Raw genomic sequence first — 22,986 nt, 5'->3', positions numbered from 1 at the left:
AGCCTCCACATTCAACAGACCATGCTAATTTGTCAACTACAATAAGATGCCACCTTGAGACACATCTTTCACACTCCCATTCTTTAGGAACTGCTCTCTTGTTGACTCAATTCATTCTTCCATCTCAACTTCCACTCTTATAAAAGTCAGGAGTCCCAGAAAATGCAACACATGACATTTTACCTTTTGCCTTTCTATCACAAGACCCAGCCTTTGAGGTGAAACCACAATTCATCTACACGTCTGTTTTATAATATATTCAGTATTTATGATCCATTTTGCTTTTGGAGAAATCTAACTGATTAGGCAACCACTTTGTAGAAATCCATTATGCAAGAGCAACTCACCATCCAGCCAGGTTTCATTTCATTAACAACAAACCCACTCCTAACTATACTTTTACCTCTTAACACTATCCTAACAAGGCTCAGTTAAGCTTTGACAGGCATGCATGTAAAATGGTTTCAGGAAATGAATTAAGTTCAAATAACCAGCCTTTACAATTTGCTTTGCAGTGTGTGTCAGATCTGGTCAGCTCTGATGCAGTTCTTTCCAGAGACACTGATGGACCTATCAGTAATTTTGACACTTCCTGCAAACTGCACCATTTTCTTTCCTTTCTCATTCAGCTCCTTTTTAGGCCTTCTTCAGACAGATCAACTGTAATTAATAAGCCTTCACACTTTCCCAGCTGTCATCCAGGACCTCACTTTATTTTCTTTATCCTTAGTTAGAATGATTTACACTAATCTGAAACCTTCCAGAGAGTAATTCAGTTTTAAGCTTTCAGCAGTTGGAGCTCAGTAGAAATAATGTTGATTAATCCAAATCTCCACTTGGTGTTTTGGTACTTCCAACCAATAACTTCACAGGCATTTATATTCAGTTAATACTTTGCACTTACCCTTCTAAAGATGTAGTACTTTGGCTTGTCACTTGGACAATATGATGAACTTTTACCATCACAATACGTCACTAAGTGCTTGTCCAAGTTTTATGAAAAAGTTACACTACTTACTTAGGCTATAAGATGAAGTTTACCTACACTTATCTCAGCAACAGGCCAAGATATAGTGCCTCTTCTTTTACCTGCAGTAGTGTCGTTCATCAGTCGCAGACAATTAAGCCCTGCAATCTTAGCAGCAGAAATCATGGATCTTCTCTCTACATCACTGAAAAAACTAGGGACCTGTCAATAGATTCAGAAAATCTCAGATTTTAATATTTTTTTACATAAATGTGATATACATATATATATATGCCAGGATCCAACAATAACATTCAATATGATATCTCACAACATGTAATAGTACCATTTGGTTGCAAGTAAAATTTTGCAAATAAAAATCTTCAACAAATCTTATTCCTATGTTTTTCAGCAATTTAATAAAAAAACATTTTATAGTCATTTCAGCATATGAATAACTTGTTTCTAACTTTTAAAAAATTCATTTGTTCACAGTATTTACCATTTAGTGCCAGGAAAGAACAAGTTATTGGCTGGGGTAGAAGGAACATCGGTAGAAGAAATGTTGAGGTTTGGATCTTACAAAATGCATTAATTATCTTAATGTTAATCTACAATTTGTATTACACAATAGCTCACCATTAATCTCCCCAAATAAGAAACTGCTGAATTAACTTATTGCAGTTGTCGATGACATTATGATCTTGACAAGTTGCTGAACAATGGAAGCCCGTAAGAGTAGTGTCTGCAAGTAGTAGTGCAAAAGTTCTTTTAAATTAAAATTTCCCTTTTCATATTTTCTAAAACCAGTCTAGCCCACTCAAAGCCACTGCATTTCACCTTTATTATTCACTTTCTTTCTTGATGCTTAAATATAATTAAGACAAAACATTTCCCAAGATCTTGAATGGCTTACTACCAACTTATTATAAGCAATTATGCAGTAAATGTTTAGAGCTGCAAAGGTGGAGATAAAAATCCAACATATTGTGGCTGCCATAAATGTGTCTCATTCTACTAAATTTTGGCATACTTGTGTTCTCAAGGGAATAAATAATAAATGGAAAAAATATTTCAACTTGAGGCACAAACTAAAATATCATCTGGCCAGATGTAGTACTAAGAACTTGAAGCCAACCACATGAGGGCATGGGTTTCAATTTGAATTTCTCCTATTTTCTGGACTATTCATTTTTCCTTAGGAAAGGTTTTCTCAAATATGCACACTCACTAAGGATTGGATTGTAACCATGTTCATTTCACTGTAGATTGTACAGCCGTTAGTTAAATGATATCAGGAAATAAAATTGGATAACATTGACCCCATGCATAGTGCAGCCATTAGCCAATAAGCATTAAGATCAGAAAAATAATGCTATTCTGTCAACATGATGAGAATGATAAGTTATTTATTTTAAGCATCTGACCACACTAATATTTTACAAATTTATTAGTCAAACATTGATGTAACATAAACAAATGAATGCCCAGCAATGTTTAGTATATGGACAGCAACAACAAGGGAACATTAGCTACCCTTAGTAGCTCTTGGGTGTGATTATGGACTTTGAGCTATTGTAATCTCAATGGCAAATGCCCTTTATTACTATTAGGTAAGAAATGTTATTATTTTCAGTAATGATGAGTTTAAAACTCAATGTGTTCACTCCAGGATTGTATACGCCATTTAAAAGACTGATGTTACTCCTCCCGAAGTTGCTGGATAATCCTTCTTGCTGATACAGGCAGAAGATAAAGCAAATTTAAACAGTTGTAATTTAACCACCCATCTAGGATTATTAATATTTAAATCAGTATCCAGGTGCAACTCAAAGATACCATTTTACTCTTGCCAGATTTAAACTTTAGTCATCAGCAAATGGCTTATCCTATCCTATAGTGTTCTATGCTTGTGGACAGTACTACTGATTAGTATGCTAGTTCTTGACTAGCAAACCCCACCCCCAACCCATTTGTAGTAAGTGGAAAGGGTTCCAGGAGTCTGGCAGTATCATGTAATAACTAGCTTCTGTTGTTAGTGTGCAGCACATTTAGCCCAATTAAGATTCTGGTAGATGGGTCATGTGGCTATGTTACTGAAAGTCAGGGAAATTTTCAGCACTATTGCTAGACGTGATCATCACACAAGACTGTTACCAGTCTTCCATCATCCCAAATATGAATAGAGTACTGTTCCAGTATTTTAGGCATCACCAACCCTTGTGGGATTCCACCATTAAATATCATGGACTGCTTAGGATAATATTTGGCCAAGTACTCCATTAATTTCTTAAAAGTAATCTTTACAGCCAAATTTGAACCAAATGCCTTTTAGCTTATTGAAGATCTGATGCTAACTGACAGCTTGAATGACAATTTATTCTGTCAACGAATGAAGGTGGCTAATACAGTAGTACTCGGTTCCATTAGTTTTGTTCTATCTTGAATATTTGTCAGGGTTAAGTAATCCATAGATTAATTGGTTTGGTAAATGCCATGAAACCTCTTAATTTCCCTTGGTAGCCATGGCTAGATCACTTTTCTTTGCGATTTTTTCTTTGCCATTACCCCTCCCCCAACAAATCTTTTAATTTACTCAATATTTAATGTTAGCTATTGCTCATTTTCTGTCATAACTTATTGTTAAATCTACAATACATAACTCGCAATTCATACCTTCAGTTTGTTCTGTTGAGATCAAGACCCTGCAGTCAAACTGAACCAAACCTTTTGTTTGTTTTTTCAAAAATCAAGTTATATAAAGAATGCATGTTACTTATTTAATTCTGAACTATTGACTATCCTTTTGTCACAACAGTCATAAAATATCTTGTTCCTGTATGGGATACTCAATTTTCTGATTGAGAAAATCTCAAGTGAACATGCTACCATACCTTCAAGTGTTTGACGTGTAGAGCTATATTTTAAGGACTATTTGGTGCTGTTCTAGTGACACTCTCCAGTAATTCAAATTGACCATTTAGTTTGACAGTAGAAAGTGAAACTAGGCCTGAGTTTTGATATTGTCATGATATCCTGGTTATAGTTCACCACACTCACGAATTTGAGCTTTGAATAAGGAGTGCTCCATATTTGTCCTACTGGACATGATAATCATGCCACAGATAATCATGTCTATACTGAGATGAGACCAATTTTTAAGATTTATCACAGATAAACATTTGCTAGAGGTAACAGCATATTCCCCCATCCTTTTATGAAAGTGGTATTATTTTATGTAAATAGTATCGGAGAAGTTACAATGGTGGGAACAAGCAATAATTTAATAAGCTAATCCAAAACATAACTGTGAAGCATTATGTATCTCCACCATTGGTTGTGTCTGCCCTGCCAATCTGAGAGAACAAATCTCATCAGGCTCATCCTGGATTTCATTAAGTGTAAAAGTAAGACTATTCCTGGTCTTTCAGCTAGCACTTGACATGGGTTCTGCTAGCATGCTTCATAATTAATTGGTCACACCAAGGCCTAACCAATGTATGGTCACTACTACCAGCAATAGACACCTTGTTTCACAGTCAATTTACCTGCCATGTCACCACTGAGAAAGTCATGGAGTATCCCTGTATTTGTTTGGCCGGGGGGGGGGGGGCGAGGAGGAGAAAGATGGCAGAAACTGGAACCCTATGTGACAGAGCATCAACGGTTCAGTAGCTTTTGTAATTAGTTATTGTATTAACCCATTAATCACCAGATTTATTGCATTCCATTTCACAACTTCCACTTAAGATCAGAATCTGCCACAATGATATCTTTGCAGTAAGTCTGCAAGGTGAATGCAACTCTCTAAATGGTTACCATCCCTACAGGGAAAACATTTTAAAAGAATACATTCCAGAATGGAAAAGAGCAGTCCTTGCACATGTAAAGAACCTGTAGAAACAGGAAAATGGAGGAACCATAAAAACTCCATTGCTGGAGACACAGATGGGAATTTCTGGAATCACTATATGTGGCTTTCCTTTTTTCCAAAGGAAAGGCACCTGGAAAGGGCACAGCAACACAAGGAGACAAATCAGAGCTAGTCAGTACTAATGACAGAAACAAACCAGAATTTCTGGAGGAATCAGCCTCTTGAATAGTTCTCGTGTCGTAAACTAAAATGAAATATAATGTTGGAACAGATTAATACCCAACTAGAATAATTGGGGAGGGAAATGAGGCTTCAGATTCTTAGAGCCATGACAGTTTTCAGGCAGGAGAGACATACTCATGATAAACAGGTTGAACCTCAAGGACTGGGACTAGTCTAAGCTAGTACATGGATGGCCTCTAGTATGTAGTAAGAGAAAAAGGTAGGAAGGGAGTGCGAACATTAGGAGTGGGCAGTAACAGTGAATAAATGAGAGCAGAGAAGAGACCAAGATAGATATTTAAAATGTGTGGTTATAAACAAATGCGGCAAACTGAAGCACAGATAACCCTGTAGAATATATGGTTTGACTATATTGAGTGAATTTCTTTGCTGCTGTAATAAAGGCTTGAAGAAAAGAATACAGAAGCTATCAAGCATAATTTTAGAAAGCATTGATAAATGCTTACAGAGAAGAGAGCAAAGATTGGAGTCAATCTAATAGGCTCAGTACTAGCATTCGCTGATAAGAAATTGACTTGATGGGGAAGCAGGCAATGGTTACTCACCGCACCTAGAGGATTGTAGATTATGTACACAGGAGTTGTTGCTAGTTGTGTTTTTTTTAAAATAAATAGTGGATTCCAGCTAATTGAGCCATTCGTTAATCAGGGTAGCTGCTTATTTGGGACACTCTACCACTTAATGGGGACAGGAGACTATTGCCAAACATTTTTATAACTAGTGTCACATGTGCACTTGTGTTGCCATTAGACACTACACTGTGCTCAGAGAGAACAGTTTTTAAATAGCGTCAATTGCGTGTGTTTGTGTTCAAAAAGCGGGGATTTTTGTCACTGATAGTTGGCGAGAAATGAGCAGTAAAACAATTCAGAACTGTTTTGCTTACTGCTGTTTCAAGCATACAGGCTTGCAGATGCCAGAAACAGCCAGGACTGAAAATGGAAAGATTTCACTACTTGAATTTGTCAATACTTTCAAATTCTTGAATATTACAATGGAAATAAAAATTTGGAGGATACAATCACCAATAGCATTATATGAAGACAGTTCGTTATCTCCATCAAGTGTCTGCACTGATTGTTAATTTACAATCAAAAGAACATTATACCCTCCGTTGATAAACTATAAAGAACTAGTTTTATTGTACTGTAGTAGAACTGGTGTCCTAATTTGTTCTGCATTTCATTTACTTTTTTTTGAGGTGTGCCTGCGTGCGTGCGAGTCTGTGCGTGCTTGTCTGTGCATGTCCGTGATGATGTCTTTTTCATGGCTTTCTTACAAGGCGCGGAGCGAGAGAGAGACTGTGTGGTGCACCACTCCTCACACAGACATTTTCGCAGTATTTTCCCTTTATTTTACGAGGTTGAGTTGCGACCTCAACACTCAACCTGGCACGGAGGGAAAGCGTACTTGGGAGCGGACCCGACTGGTTTCGAACCTGGGAACCTCTGCTCCCGGGTCCGGCGCCGATGTCGTTGCGCCACCAGCCGGCCCTGCATTTAATTTACATACATAATTTGTTACTCAATTATACCATTGCAACTACTTCCATAAAAATTCAGCAAACCAGGACAGCTGCTTAATTGGGCCAAAATGTATTGGTCCCTATTAACTGGAATCCACTGTATATATTTTTGTCTTGCTTTGGGTTTCAAATGTAAAATTAACTTTCACGTTTTAAAACATGGTGTAAAAAATTTGGAAAAAGTCATCGTGAATGCACTAAGTAAATGAGTGGGCAAGTGGCAGATGAAATACAAAAAAAAACTTGGTGACAAAGAAAGATTGAGATCAAATGGTAATTAAGTTCCTTCAGAGTGTAGGAAAAGATGGACCGAGACGCGCATGCATCAAACTAGAGCATTCCAACAGATTCTGATCAGCACACTTAGAAAAGAACATGAAAGTCCAATGAGAAAGTCTTAAAAAGCATGTGGAAAATATCTTCTGCAATAGTTCCAAAGATGAAGGATTCAGGATTGTTACAGAAACATTAGGTTATTTTCTCTTTGCAGCAAAAGTTAAAAAGCAGTATAATAGAATTAAATATGATTCTAAGAGAAGGCACAAAGGGAAGTGGTTCCTATTAGAATTCAAAGAACGGGGGGAAAAGCAGAAGATGAACAAAAGGTACTTTTTGGAGATAAGGTGTGTTGGAGTGGTTCAGGAAACATACCAAAAATAGGCCTGCTATATGTGTTGGACAATTATGGCTTTCAAAGTGCAAGTTGTACAGATATGTAAGGGAAACCACAATTGTGTTTAAGGCTTTGGTGATAGTCTAAACAATGAGATTAAAAGGACTTTCTGAAGGGAAATAGCACGTTTACAAATGGGCCTCGGGCTCATCCTGCACCATATTCCATTACCACAAAAAAAAGCCTTAGATTATTCTTTAGAGCACATAAATAGGCTACTAGTAACAATAAAAAACAGTGAAAGGAACAACATCCAATGATTTAGACTTTTACATCTTTGGAGTAGGTCATGATTTGTGATTGATTTACCTGGTTCATATACCAGGGTCATTTGGGAGCACATTTTCATACTTTGACAGGAAATACAAAAAAATTATTAACCAATACCTTCAAAGAATGAAGACAATACTTGCTGGGAACCCAAAAGTTTTCCACAATTACATACAATGCGCTACAGCAAAGTATTATAGAATTTCTTGAACTTCATCTTGGAATAAAGTCAAAAAGGCTTGCCATCTTGAGCAGTTAGATTAAGGTAACTTCTTTATAAAAGGATGTCACCAAGGAAGCTACTTCTGAAGAATTATTCATTTCCATCCAGGGAGATTAATAACATCCTGGCAGTTGACTGGTTTTCAATCTTAGGAACTAAGTCTAGGATAGCTTTGAGATTTTGCTGGCGTTACTTCAATCCAACCTACCGAAATTACACAGTCAGTCACGGGCTTCTTCAGCGCATTTTCTGAAGTCTCTTTGAGTTTAGTCAGTAACATCCCCATTATTTGTTCAACAGCAAAAACTCGTTCTTCATTCAAGTAATGTACCTGCAAAAAAAAATTACATGCCAAATTACCCAGTTTTAAAATAATAAAAAAAGTTGAGAGAACAGAGGAAATAGAAAAAAAGACAACGACTTCATTACATTTTTTATTACTGTCAATTTAGATCACACCTGGATGGCACCTGCCAACAATAAAATATAAAGTTGTTAGCACTGATTACTGTGAACCTCCCTATTGTTGCTGTCAGATACTGTCAGGTATCAGTTCAACAAGACTCCTGATGGCCAGCACCAGTGATCTCAAACAGGCCAAAAAGAAAAATACATTGGAGAATTCTCACTAGGCAATATACACTCAGTGGCCATTTTATTAGGTACCTCATGTACCTAAAAGTGGCCACTGAATGTATGATTGGGTTCCTCCGCTGCTGTTGGCCATCCACTTCAAAGCTTTAAGTGTTGTGCCTTCAGAGATTGTCTTCTACACACCACTGTTGCAACCCATGGTTATTGGAGTTAGTGTTGTCTTTCTGTCAGCTTGAACCAGTCTGGCCATTCTCCTCTGACGTGTCTTATTAACAAGGCATTTTTGCCCACATAATCGCCAATCACTGGAATGTTTGTTTTTTGACTTGTGCGTGAATATCCCAGCAGATCAGTTGTTTCTGACAAAGTGAAACCACCCCATCTGGTACCAACGATCATTCCACAGTCAAAGTTACTTGGCTTATATTTTTCCCCCCATTCTGATGGTTGGTTTGAACAATAACTGAACCTCTTGACCATGTCTGCATGCTTTTATGCATTGAATTGCTGTCTCATGATTGGCTGAATAGATGCCATGAGGTTGGAGGCTAACCAGATGAAATACGAGGCGTTGTTCTGCCAACCTGAGAGTGGCCTCATTGTGGTAGTAGAAGAGGCCATGAACTGACATTGTCAGAATGGGAAGCAAAATAAAAACAGGTAGCCACTAGGAAAGCTCGCCTTTTGTGATGGATGGAGCAAATGTGCCTGATGAAGCAGTCTGCCAATCTATGTTGGGTCACACCAAAGTAGAGCAGGCTACAGCAGGAGCACCAGATACAGTGGACAGCCCTGACAGAGGCACAGGTGAGTTGTCACTCCACCAGAAAGGATTGATGGGGCCCCAGAGTGGCTGTGAAGGAGGAGGTGTAAGGGTAGATGTAGCCTTTGTCCTGTTTGCAGGAATAAATGCCAGTACGGAGATCAATGGGGATCGACAAGCAGATAAGGGAGACAGAGAAAGCAGAGGATGGAAGTAGAGGGTTGTGAGTGGGAGAAAGATGTGTTTAGTGGTAGGATCCCGTGGAAGGTGGTGCAAGTTATGCAGAATGATGTGTTGGATGTGTTACATACCCCATGAGTATCTTGTGACTGTCTTATGAGCATGATGTAACGGTCTTGCGGAGGTCACATGATGTAATGTTCCCGTCAGTGCGAGGTCACGTGATGACCTGTTCTCAACAGGTATATAAAGGTAAACCCTGGTGACGCAGTTAGTTTTCAGTTTGTTGAGTTTTGTGTTAGTTCGTTATGCTACTCCGTTATGCTGTGTATTGGTCACGATGCAGTTTCGTTTTAAAACAGTTTTCCTGGCTACTTTAAGGTGCAAAGTTCGGTGCTGGCAGTATCACCAATTGCTGCCAGGTTTACGTGTGTTGCATCTATAATTTTCCCTTTTCAGTAGTACTGGAGAGTCAAGACTTTACTAAAGGATGGGAACCTGAAGGATCAGAATAAAGTTGGAGTTGTTCAACGGCTTTATAAAGGATCAACCTTATTGAGGATTCGTTTCAGAAATGGTGACCTGTATCTGCGATAACTCCTGCAAGAGCAGGGAAGTTTGAGTAGTGTCTACTCGCCAGGAAAAGGTCAGTTCCTTTAAGCAAACAACAGGAATTCTGCAGATGCTGGAAATTCAAGCAACACACATAGAAGTTGCTGGTGAACGCAGCAGGCCAGGCAGCATCTCTAGGAAGAGGTGCAGTCGACGTTTCAGGAAGAGACCCTTCGTCAGGACTAACTGAAGGAAGAGTTCCTTTAAGCCGTGTTATTTCCTTCATTGTAAATCCTTTGGAGAATTAGCAGTAATGTCATGTCTTCGAAGAAATCCGTTTCCAGAGAAGTCTCTCCTTATTGCCTGTGTGAATCTCTTGGACTTTCAAATACCATCTTAAGAACTGTTCTCGCATTTACCAACTGTTCCAAAGTTGCCGTATAGCAGTTAACTTCCGGTTAGGTTAGTCGCTTGAATACTTTTCGCTATTTGTTGAGCAGAGTTTAATAAATGTTTATGTTTGTTTATAAAACCTGCCTCAATTCATAATTCATTGTTGCCAATCACATGACAGATGCAACATGTCAGAACGGGAATGGAAAAAATGGAAAGTAGAATAGAAATATATGGTCACTGGGAAAGTCCACCTTTTGTGACAGATGGAGCAAAGGTGCTAAAAAAAAAGACCCCGCCCCCCCCATCGATGTTAGGTCTCACTGATGTAGAGGAAGACACAGCAGGATGCAGACACCCTAGGGACAGTTGGCAAGGACAAGGGAAGCTCTGTCCCTTTCATGGCAGGGGTAAGATGTGGTGAGGACAGATGTCTGGGAAATGGAGGAGATACAGGTAAGAGGAGACATCAGTGATAGTGGAATGGAAACCCTATTCTTTGAATGATGACAATGACATCTCAGATGTATTCTGTAAATCTTGAGCAATACATAAAATGGTGGAGAAACTCAACAAGTCAGGTAGCATCTATAGAGGGGAATAAACAGTCGGTAGACCATGAGACGAGGAGGAGGACACCAGTGTGAGGAGATGGGTAGGTGAGGACAAGGGGTGAGAGGGTAACCAGCATGGTGAATGTGGAGGGAGAGCAAGAGCGAGAGAACGAACTGTGAAGGGACAGAAGTTACCAGAAGGTATGGAAATTGATGTTCATGCCATCAGGTTGGAGGCTATCCAGATGACATGAGGAGTAGCTCCTTCTACCCAAGTATGGCCCCATCATGGTAGTAGAGGAGGCCATGGTTAGATATGTCTGAGTGGGAAAGGAAGCCAACTGAAATGGGCGTCCACCTTGAGATCCTGTCTTTTGTAGCAGATGGAGTGAAGATGCTTCACTTCAATTACCTGAAATTGATTATCTCATTTTTACCCTATACTCTTATAGACCCACATGGGCCCCAGCTATTCCTGTCTTTTTGTTGGCTAAGTGGACCAGTCCATTTTCCAAGCCTGCATTGGTAGTTAATGCTCCTCATTTCTTTCTACACTACTTTGACAACTGTATCGGTGCTGCTTCCTGCACCCATTAGGAACTTGCTAATTTTAGGAACTTTGGCTCCAACATCCACTCTGCCATCAAATTTACTTGGTCTATTTCTGATACCCCTCTCCTTTCTTTATCTTTTTCTCCATCTCAGGAGACAGGCTGTCTGCCGATATATTTTAGAAACCTACCGATTCTTAGTTATCTTGACTATACCTCTTCCTGCCAGTTATTTTATAAAAATGCTATTCCCTTTTTCAGTTCCTCCATATTGTCCCATCTCTTCTCAGGTCAAGGCTTTCCATTCTAGAACATAGAAAACCTACAACACAATACAGGCCCTTCAGCTCACAAAGCTGTGCCAAACATGTCCTTACCTAGGGATACCCATAGCCCTCTATTTTTCTAAGCTCCATACACTTATCCAGGAGTCTCTAAAAAGACCCTATCGTATCTGCCTCCACCACCGTTGCCGGCAACCCACTCCACACACTCACCATTTTCTGCGTAAAAGAAAAACTTACCCCTGGCATCGCCTCTGTACTTACTTCCAAGCACCTTAAAACTGTGCCCTCTCGTGTTAACCATTTCAGCCCTGGGGAAAAAGCCTTACTATCCACACAATCAATGCCTCTCATCATCTTATACACCTCTATCAGGTCACCTCTCCTCCGTCACTCCAAGGAGAAAAGGCCAAGTTCACTCAACCTATTCTCACAAGGCATGCTCCCCAATCCTGGTAACATCCTTGTAAATCTCCTCTGCACCCTTTCTATGGTTTCCACATCCTTCTTGTAGTGAGGCTACCAGAACTGAGCACAGTACTCCAAGTGGGGTCTGACCAGGGTCCTATATAGCTGCAACATTACCCCTCGGCTCCTAAACTCAATCCCACGATTGATGAAAGCCAATGCACAGTATGTCTTCCTAATCACAGAGTCAACCTGCGTAGCAGCTTTGTGTGTCCTATGGACTCGGACCCCAAGATCCCGCTGATCCTCCACACTGCCAAGAGTCTTACCATTAATACCGTATTCTGCCATCATATTTGACCTACCAAAATGAACCACTTCACACTTAACTGGGTTGAACTCCATCTGCCACTTTTCAGCCCAGTTTTGCATCCTATCAATGTTCCGCTGTAACCTTTGATAGCCCTCCACATTATCTATAACACCCCCAACCTTTGAGTCATCAGCAAATTTACTAAAGCGTCTTTCCACTTCCTCATCCAAGTCATTTATAAAAATCACAGAGTAAGGGTCCCAGAACAGATCCTACTCCCTTTCTTGAATAAAGGAACAAAATCCGCAATCCTCCAATCTTCCAGAACCTCTCCTGTCCCCATTAATGATGCAAAGATCATCGCCAGAGGCTCAGCAATCTCCTCCCTCACCTTCCACAGTAGCCAGGGGTACATCTCATCCCGTCCCAGTGGTTCATCCATCTTGATGCTTTCCAAAAGCTCCAGCACATCCTTTCTTAATATCTATATACTTAAGCTTTTCAGTCCACTGTAAGTCATCCCTACAATTGCCAGGATCCTTTTCCATAGTGAATACTGAAGCAAAATATTCATCAAGTACCTCTGCTATCTCCTCCGGTTCCATACACACTTTTCCACTGTCACACTTGATTGGTCCTATTATCTCACGTCTTATCCTCTTGCTCTTCACATACTTGTAGAATACCTTGGGGTTTTCCCTAATCCTGTCTGCTAAGGCCTCATTGCCCCTTCTGACTCCAATTTCATTCTTCAGCTCCTTCCTGATAGCCTTATAATCTTCAAGATCTCTATCATTATCTAGTTTTTCCAGAACTTTTCGGAAGCTTTTCTTTTCTTCTTGACTAGATTTACAACCGCCTTTGTACACCACAGTTCCTGTACCCTACCATCCTTTCCCTTTCTCATTGGAACGTACCTATGCAGAACCCCACGCAAATATCCCCTGAACATTTGCCACATTTCTGCCGTACATTTCCCTGAGAGCATCTGTTCCCAGTTTATGCTTCCAAGTTCCTGCCCGAGAACCTCATATTTCACCTTACTCCAGTTAAATGCTTTCTCAATTTGTCTATTCCTAGCCCTATCCAATGCTATGGAACATCCAAGACGTTTTCCTTTTTCAAAAAACAGCATTTCCCTTCCACCATCATCAATGCCGCCTTCACTCTATCATCAGCACCCCAGGGATGCTGTCCTCCTTGTGTTTACCTACCACCCCAAGAGTCTCTGCAGCCAGGATATCCATTCTTTGTAACTTAAGCCATCTGCAACATGATCCTACTGCTAAACACATCTTTCACTCCTTCAGCTCTCCATAGGGATTGCTCTCTACCCGACTTCCTTGTTCACCCATCTCCCCCTGCCCCCCCCCACAGATCTCCCCCCGGCACTTATCTCTGCAAGTATTACAAGTTCAACACCTGCCTTTCTTAACACCATTCAGAGCCCCAAACAGTCCTTCCATGTGAGGCACTCAGCTGCAAGCCTGTCAGGGTCATTTATTGTACCTGGTGCTCCCAGTGCAGCCTCCTCTGCATCAGTGAGACCTGACGTTCAGTAGATCGAGATACCACTTCAGCGAACACATACACTTCATCTGGCACAAAAGGAAGGATCGCCTGGTGACTAACCATTTCAATTTGACTTCCCATTCCCAAAATGTGTATCCATGGTCTCCTCTACTGCCACAATGAGGCCATACTCAGGTTAGAGGAGCTATACCTAATATTCTATCTGGGTAGACTCCAAACTGGTGGCATGAACAGTGATCTCTCCCCTCCTCCTCTTCTCACCTGCCCATTCTCCTCCATCTGGTGTCCCTCCTCCTCCTCACATGGTCCACTGTGCTCTTCTATTGGATTCTTCCTCCTTCAACCCCTTCCCTCTTCCATCTGTCATATCCTAACTTCTTACTTCACCCCTTCCTCCACCCACTGGTTTTACCTATCACTTAAAAGCTTGCAATCCTTCCCCACCCCCCACCTACTTATTCTGGAATCTGCAACCTTCTTTTGCAATCCCGATGAAGGGTCTCAACCAAAAACATTCACCATTTATTCCCCTCCATGGATGCTGCCAGACTTGCTGAAATCCTCCAGCATTGCAATTGAACTTACAGATCTTGTAATATTTTACTCAGCACACAATGCTTTAAGAATAGCAAACAGTTTGGCCCATTGAGCCCATGATGCATCTGGGATCATTGCTAGTACAGTGGGGCTTGTGACCCTCTGTACAAGCTCCTATGTAAACCATGACTGCTGGAATGTGATGCTAGAAATCCCTTATAATAAAGATTTTACATTGAGATTCTCATGCAAAAGAAGGATTGTGCAACTGGATCCTGGATTTCCTCACTTACAGGCTTCAGTCAGTTTGGACTGGCAACATCTCCCCCACAATCTCCAACAGCATAGGTGAACCACAACACTGTATGCTTAGACCCCTGCTCTACTTGCCTTACACTTATATCTGGTATCGTAACAACCTCTTGCTCAATGAGATCCAGCATGAGATCTAAAACTTTGACAAACTTCTGTAGATGTGTAGTGGAGAGTATACTGACTAACTGCATCACAGCCTGACAAATAAACACCAATCCCCTTAAATGGAAAATCCTACAAAAAGTAGTGGATTTCGCCCAGATCATCACCAGTAAAGCCCTCCCAACCATTGAGCACAGCTACATGAAGTGCTGTTGTAGGAAAGCAGCATTGATTATCAGGGATCCCCACCACCCAGGTGACACTCTCTTCTCACTGCCGTCATCAAGGTGGTGATACAAGAACCTCAGGACTTGCACAACCACAGTTACTAACCCTCAACCATTAGGCTCTTGAACAAAGGGAATAACCACTTGCCCCACAATTGAAATGTTCCTACAACCAAGGACTCTTCATCTCATGTTCTCAGTATTATTTATATTTGCATTTGCAGTTTGTTGTCTTCTGTACTTTGGATGAACACCCCAGACAGGCGGTCTTTCATTGATTTTGTTATACTGTAAGTAGCTATTATAGTTCCATTGAGAATGCCCACAAGAAATGAATCTCAGGGTTGTACATGGTGACATATATGTACTTTGAACTCTGATCAACATTATAAAACTTCTGCTCAACATGAAGGCTGATGTCACAAGACACTTTAATTTCAATTATCAATTTTAAATAGTGAGTAATGTTGTCAGTGACATTACTACTTATGTAACTTCCAGTTTTTACTACTATGCTGTAGGTATTTCATTTTTAGCAGTTCTGTACGAGCAGTCTGTTTTGCTTTTAGCATGTTTGGGTTTGAGCTGAAGGGGTTGCTGTTCAACTTAGGAATATTGTGTCAGCCAATCAGGATGGTGGAATTTTTAAGATTATGAGAACACTCAGTCCTCTTTTATTGTCATTTAAAAATGCATACATGCATTAAGAAATGATACAATGTTTCTCTGGAGTGATATCACAGAAAACAGGACAAACCAAAGACTAACACTGACAGAACCCCATAATTATAACATATAGTTACAACAGTGCAAAGCAATACCATAACTTGATGAAGAACAAACCATGGGCACGGTAAAAAAAAATCTCAAAGTCCCCGAGTCCCTGATAGCAGCGGCAAAAGGGAGAAAATCCCTGCCATAAACCTCCAGGCACCGTCAACTTGCCAATGCCTTGGAAGCAGCCGACACTGAGTCCGTCCGTCCGTCCGAAAACTTCGAGCCTCCAACCATTGGGAGGTTCTAGAGACGCTGGGCGGAGAGGTTTTAGTGACGGACACTGGTGTGGGTCAAAGTCTTTCTGGCGGGAGAGGAGAGGACAGGACAGGAGGGAAGATAGCTGAAGATGCCGTCTCTGTTGCACAAGGTGCTTTGTGCAGATGAATGGCTTCAAGGAAGGACCAATACTCCCATGGGGAAGCCCGTTTATTCGAGGTGGATTTTGAGCAACATTTGGAAGGTGGTGTGTGTTTTGTGGGTCCAGCACGCGAGTTAAAGTTGGAGCTCATCTTGAAGTTGTGTACATTTGGACTGGAATAACTAATGGGCCCTTTAAATTTTTTCTTTTTCCCAATAACAATTCCAAACAGATGAAATTTGTAAATATACTTTCTTTATAATTGTATGCAGTGTATGATCTGTTATTCCTTGCTGACGGCTACTTGCATGGGGGCAGTATTCACACAGATTGGGGTTCAGGTGGTTAAGATATCCCAACTTCCCAGTTTTGATGGGACCCAAGTCAAACTGACCATAGACGTATGGAGTTTGACAAAGATGGTTTCCTCACAACAGTACAGTGGCTGGTAGCGACAGACTAACAAGCTGCATCTCTAGAGATGGCCAGTAAAAAAAAAAAAGGGGTTCACTTATAAAAGCTTGCAATTTATAATGTGGTTCTTTTTCATTAAAACTTTTCTTTCGAAGATACTCCTTAAACACTTCTGATCATGCCCAATAGCTGCTGGTGTAGCTTTGCACCAAATTTTGTTTGATAACATTCAGTGAAACACTAGGGAATTCTTTATAATTAAACTTCTACACATACTAATTAACATATGGTCTCCACAAAGAAAAAAAAACTTACTTTGATTCCAACACTGCCACTTGGTAACTTTTGAAGTTCATAAGCAAGCTTGCTTTTTTCAGCCTGTACAAATGGGTCATCGAAGGTCCTGCCATGCAGTCGTTTAAAACCTTGTATTGTATTCTTTGCATTGGTCACAATCTGCAAATTGAAACATTCACAAATATGGCAAACAGCAACACTGACTAAATTATACTTAAAAATGATTATTCCTACAATAAACTTCTAACTTCTGAAATATGATTTCTTCATCTTAATAGCAAAACCACCATTATAATAAGGAATTAAGTTTTTCTTCAGTTTATTATTCAATGTATTTCATAAAATACCACAATGCAATTTGTTAATACCAACATGAAACATTATTTTAAATCTCAGATTACTATAATTATCACTAATGGTGCAATAACATTTTCTGACAAGTCAAACTCCTATTTTCTTAAATTTTGGTTGGCAGAAGTTTTGCGTTTGGCTTCTCAGAAAATATTATTGCACTATTGATCTAATGATAGTAACCTGAAATTTCACGTAATGTAAATACAAAACAATTGGATAGATTTTGTAAGCATTTTCTTATTTAGAAATATTAATATCTGTTCAGTTTCCAAATGATAAAGATAAAAGATGTGTAATGAAAATGTATTGCTAACAAGGATGTAAAAACAACCACCACTTTGAACATAAAATATCAGCTCAAACAAAAAGGGAAATTACTAAAAAAGAATAAAGTGCATACATAGCACTAATGCAAAAATTAAAGGACCTTGCATACAAAAAGTATCATACATTTACCTTCAAATACACTACAGAAATTTCAGATTTGTGCTGCAGTTCAGCAATAATGCTAAATGAATCCCAATGAAAATTTTGGCAAATGCTCACATTCAAAAGATAAAAACAATAATCTGTTGCCAAAAGATAGAATTCAACACTTTCCTACCTGGATCTTGGCAGCTGCTCCAATTGCCCGATTCTTAGGTCCCAATGATACACAAGCCCTGCAGCAAAACATTAAGTAGTTAATAAGCTATGTTATACTGGTTAAAAAAATTTACACAAGATGACCAAATATGAGATTAAGGAATATTGTACTATCTTCATGGAAGTATTTGCAGCCTTTCACAAATTTGTTTCATTATTAATGTTGTACTACACATTATTATATGTCCTCTTTATTCACCGAAATAATATTGCTAGCTTTGGGCTCAGTATAGGAGGACAATTCTTCATAATTTCCCCCCATTTCTGTTTATGAATGGAGGGTATAGCAAAGCACAATAACAATGCAAAAAATGTCAAGATATTGTAATTACTTTAAGAGCTAGAGGTAGCACCTAACACAATCAGAACCAATGTTTTACTTCTGAAGTTTCATCACTAGCATATTAAATGAACATTTTCTTTAAAGAGGCAGCAAACAATACCCTTTCTTCACATCTCAAACTTATCTGATCACATATTCCACTATGCACAAACTAGCTAGTCCTTCCTGATACCACAGAATAAATATTCAAATATACATCCTGGTTCAAAAGTGATCTGTAAAGGTTTAAAATAATAAAAGGCAAAAATGTAAGATTAATATCACATTTAAGGCATCCGTTAGCCTTGTGAGACCATGGATCTGTGCCTGGAAATTCTTCACTCTCCAGGGCGCAGGCCTGGGTAAGGTTTCGTGGAGGACCGGCAGTTACCCATGCTGCAAGTCTCCCCTCTCCACGACACCAATGTTGTCCAAGGGAAGGGCATTAGGACCCATACAGCTTGGCACCAGTGTCATCACAGAGCAATGTGAGATTAAATGCCTTGCTCAAGGACACAACACGTTGCCTTGGCTAGAGCTCGAACTCAACCTTCAGGTCACTAGTCCAATGCCTTAACCACTTGGCCACGAAGTTACATGCTCATCTTTAATTCCCAGTTTTGAAATCTGGATGAATCCTTAATTTTATATTCTAAAGTGATACAGAAAAAAAAAGACTATTTGTACTGCTCCATCACAAGTTGCACGTAAGATGCAAGCATGAACACCCCTATTCCACCATTTAGTGTAAGAGAAACTCAAAGCCGTATTCATTGCATTAAAAGCAAAAGGAAGTGATTAATGAAACAAAATAAAAAAAATAGAAGCATATTTGTTCGAAGAGTAGCACACCAGATTTGTCAAAAGCACTTTAATCCATCTCGGATGCAGATATACCACCAACAGGGCAGGGTCAAGCGGCTACACAGACAAAATGCTGGAGGGATTTATCAGGCCAGCCAGCATCTATGAAAAAAAAAGTAACTGGAAAAAAAGACGAGAAGTCAGAGTAAGAAGGTGGGGGAGGGCAGGAAGAAACTTGAAGTAGATTCAAGTCACTCCTCCGGCAGAAGTAAATACCGAATTTACTGAAGTTCAAGAAATAGATGTTGTAGCTATCAGATTGGAGGCTACTCACACAGAACACAAGGTGTTGCTCCTCCAACCTGATTGTGGCCTCATCGCAGAAGAGGAGGCCATGGACTGACATGTTGGAATGGAAATGGGTGGCCACCGGGCGATTCACCCTTTTCTGGCAGACGGAGCGCAGGTGCTTGAAGTGGATGGGGTGGAGGGACCAACATATCAACACTGCACTCACCCACGTCTTCCATTTCACGCACATCTGCACTCACCCCATCCCACCAGTGATAGGGTTGCTCATGTACTTACCTACCACCCCACTAGTCTCTGTATCTAGGACATAATTCTCCACAACTTCAACTTGATCCCATCACTTAAGCGCATCTTGCCCCCCCCCCCCAAAATTTCCACAGGGATTGTTCCCTAGGCGACTCCTTTGTCCATTTGTCCCTCCTCACTGATCTCCCTCCTGATACTTATCCTTGCAAGCAGAACAAGAGCCACACCTGCCCCTACAGCTCCTCCTTCACTATCATTCAAGGCCCCAAAAAGTCCTTCCAAGTGAGTGACACTTCACCTGTGAGTCTGTTGGGGTGATCCTGGTGTAGCCACGTGTATATCGACAAGACCTTACATAATTGGGAGACCACTTCACTAAGAACCTATGCTCTGTCTGCCAGAAAAAGCTGGATCTCCCAGTGGCCACTCATTTCAATTCTACTTCCCATTCTGACATACCAGTCCATGGTCCCCTCTTCTGCTATGATGAGGGCACACGCAGATTGGAGGAACAATACCTTACATTCTGTCCGAGTAGCCTCCAACCTGACGACATGAACGTTGATTTCTCCAACTTCCAGTAATTGACCTTATATCCTTACTTGCCCATCACTTCCTTCTGGTGCTTCTCCCCCTTCCATTGCCTCCATAGGCCTCTACCCTATCAGATTCCTCCTTCTTCCGATCTCTGACACCAATTTCCCAGCACTTTACTTCACCCCTCCCCTAGTTTCACTTATCACCTTGTACTTCTTTCTCTCCTACCCCCACCTTCTTACTCTGACTCTCATCTTTTTAAAAACAGCCCTGATGAGGCTTCCGCTCGAAACATCAACTATTAACTCTTTTCCATAGATGCTGGCCAGCCGGAGTTCCTCCAGCATTTTGTGTGTGATGCTCTTAATTTCTGAAGTTTTTATTATAATGCTAATACCCACAAACAGCAAACCAATGATAACACACTGATCTCCTGAAGGTAAATATGACCATGACTGGAAAACAGCCACCTTCTTCAAAAAAACATGTGTATCCAAGGATGCAGGTCAGAATCTTTTCAATATCATATCCAGAAAACTTTTGATATAATATGGAGGAGCTGATGCACTACACTAGCAGATTTCATGCTCAAATCTGGAGGAAGTGTAAAATGTTATTAAAATGAGGCAAAACTACTAACTGCACAGTGATGAAGCTTCCAATCTGCACTGAAAGACAGCAGATATGTAACTTAAATATTCCAATTTTTAGTTAATGGTGATTATTATGAAAACACATACAACATCTCCTCCTCCAAGTAAAAGGTTCAACTATGTTAAGACTATTCAAGTATCACATATTTCCCGTTGAAGCCAGTTAGCTGAGTCTCCACTTACGAACCCAAGTCTTGATACATGGAAGAGTGGATCCAGAGAAATTTTAGGTTCAAATTTTCCATTAAAATTAACATTTTGGATAGCCTCTTGACTTAACAACTTAGATAATCACAGCACCCCCTAGGGTGTCAGGTTAGAATTGAAATACCTACCCAAAGCATGTTTTTTTAAAAAAAAATAGCTTACCCTAGAAGAAAATGTTCAAATTTCACAGCTGTATTTCTCGAATATATTACAAAGTTATGAAAAATATCAAAAAAAACTGCACAGGTATCCGACATACTCCTCCTATACATGTTTTTCTAATATAGTGCAAGTAATATACCAAGCTTTTATAACAAGTCATGGCAGGAAAAAGTGGTGTTTGAACATGACATTAATCTTCAACGCATCAGTAATGAATGTCAAATGAGAATCGGGGAGCATTTTTTAAAAAAAATCAAAGACCAGTGCAATATTAAAATATCGAGAAAGAAAGTGGCTTCCAAGGCAAGTTACGTCGTAATAGTACTAAACCATGGAAATCTAGACGCTGTAGCCAGTAAAGTATTTGCAACACATGGTACTTTATCAAGTACCACAAGACCAAGTTCACCTCCTGGATATTCACTAAAATTGTTACTGTACTCTAATTTACAAAAAATAAATGATCGACCTTAATAATAGCTAAGGAGGAGAGCATTTGAAACGGCTAATTTAATAAATAGGGTGGAGTTTGCTTGAAAGGACGTAACATTAACGCACGTTGGGGCTCACAACCAGAATGAATGGAAAATGCACAACTCTCGATGGACGGGTATACTCTAATCCAAAATTGTTTTAAAAATGTAAGCTCGGAAATCGCGCATTTATATTTTATGAGCATTACATTTAATAAAGCGGCAGGTGAATGGTAACATTCCCTCCTGTCATTTTCGAGATAACCGCGGAATTGGTGACTGAAGAATCTGCTCAGACATCCAACTACTCTACTCAGCGCTGGATACACTCTGAAGCACAGGAAACGCATCAAATCTACATACCATACGCAGAATAACTAACTATTCCTTTCCCCTCACAAAACACCGAGAGTGACGGAAGACTGGTACAGTCAATCCACACCTAGCTCCAACGTGGTGAGCAGCGTGGTCACAGGAGTGGCGCACATCCCTTCACATCGACTTCACTAGAACAGGCCCAGACTCAGCATCTACAGCGAAAGCCGGCACCACCCCACCCCCACCACTACCCCGCCGTCCCCAATTCATCCGCAGGCTCACACGCAGCTACCAGAGCGGGAGGGCTAACGACTTTGTCGCATAAATTAATTGGAGAAGATAGCGATACTCACGGTGTACACCTGTCGCTGTACTCATTGGCGATAGTCTCGATGCCGCCGCTCCTCGCCACGGCGATGTAGCAGTTCTGGAATCCCACATCAAAGCCAACCACCGACATTACCACTTTTACGTTTAACCAATGTACAGTGATACACAAAAGCCCTGATTTTAAAAAAACCGGACAGGCAAACTGCACCAGTAACAGCCGCACTACCTCCGCTGCGTGCGATAACCGGCCGGTAGAATGCTCCAGAAAAACGCCGCAGTCGTGACGTATGACGCTCCCACAACCACCCGCCCACCGATGAAGCTGATTGGTAGATATCTCAGCGATTCATTGGCTGGCATTGACTTTAGCATATATCAATCAAATGTGACGCTGAGGTGCTCGCTGAGTCATAAAAAGCAGTGGAGGTATTGAGCTAATGCGCATTTTTTTTAAAACATTGATTACATTTCGGAGCGATCTAACACATTAGTCAACTAAATATTCGAGATTTGTTGATGCCTCTGTAGAGGCGTGACGATGAAAATTGTAAGTACTCTCAAACGACAGACTCCATGATACAATGAGGTATTAATTAATATAGTGTTGAAAAACAAACTGCAAATGCTGGAAACCTGAAATTAAATAGAACATTCTGGAAGTATCCAGCATCTGTGGAGAGGGAAACAATTAATATT

The 22,986-nt window shown here is 40.3% G+C and overlaps 1 protein-coding gene across 2 annotated transcripts in view; it reads right to left on the bottom strand.

Moving 5' to 3' along the window:
* Window positions 1–22,559, bottom strand: part of hspa4l (heat shock protein 4 like) — a 76,046-nt gene extending 53,487 nt beyond the window's left edge. Inside the window, exons 1-5 of one of the 2 annotated variants that reach the window (XM_063046557.1) lie at window positions 22,314–22,559; window positions 17,886–17,943; window positions 16,946–17,086; window positions 7,984–8,106; window positions 1,090–1,189 (exon numbers count right to left, since the gene is read on the bottom strand). In XM_063046557.1, coding sequence (XP_062902627.1) covers window positions 1,090–1,189; window positions 7,984–8,106; window positions 16,946–17,086; window positions 17,886–17,943; window positions 22,314–22,420 — 529 coding nt within the window. In that variant the 5' untranslated portion in view covers window positions 22,421–22,559. Of the gene's footprint in view, window positions 1–1,089; window positions 1,190–7,669; window positions 7,948–7,983; window positions 8,107–16,945; window positions 17,087–17,885; window positions 17,944–22,313 lie in introns of those variants that run through there. The other variant, XM_063046558.1, reaches the window with a different exon arrangement.
* Between the last annotated feature and the right edge of the window lie 427 nt (window positions 22,560–22,986).

The sequence above is a fragment of the Mobula hypostoma genome, chromosome 4 (genome assembly GCF_963921235.1).
Source record: "Mobula hypostoma chromosome 4, sMobHyp1.1, whole genome shotgun sequence".
Lineage (NCBI taxonomy): Eukaryota > Metazoa > Chordata > Chondrichthyes > Myliobatiformes > Myliobatidae > Mobula > Mobula hypostoma.
The sequence above is the reverse complement of the archived record's forward strand: the minus strand, read 5'-3'. Positions and strand labels throughout refer to the sequence as shown.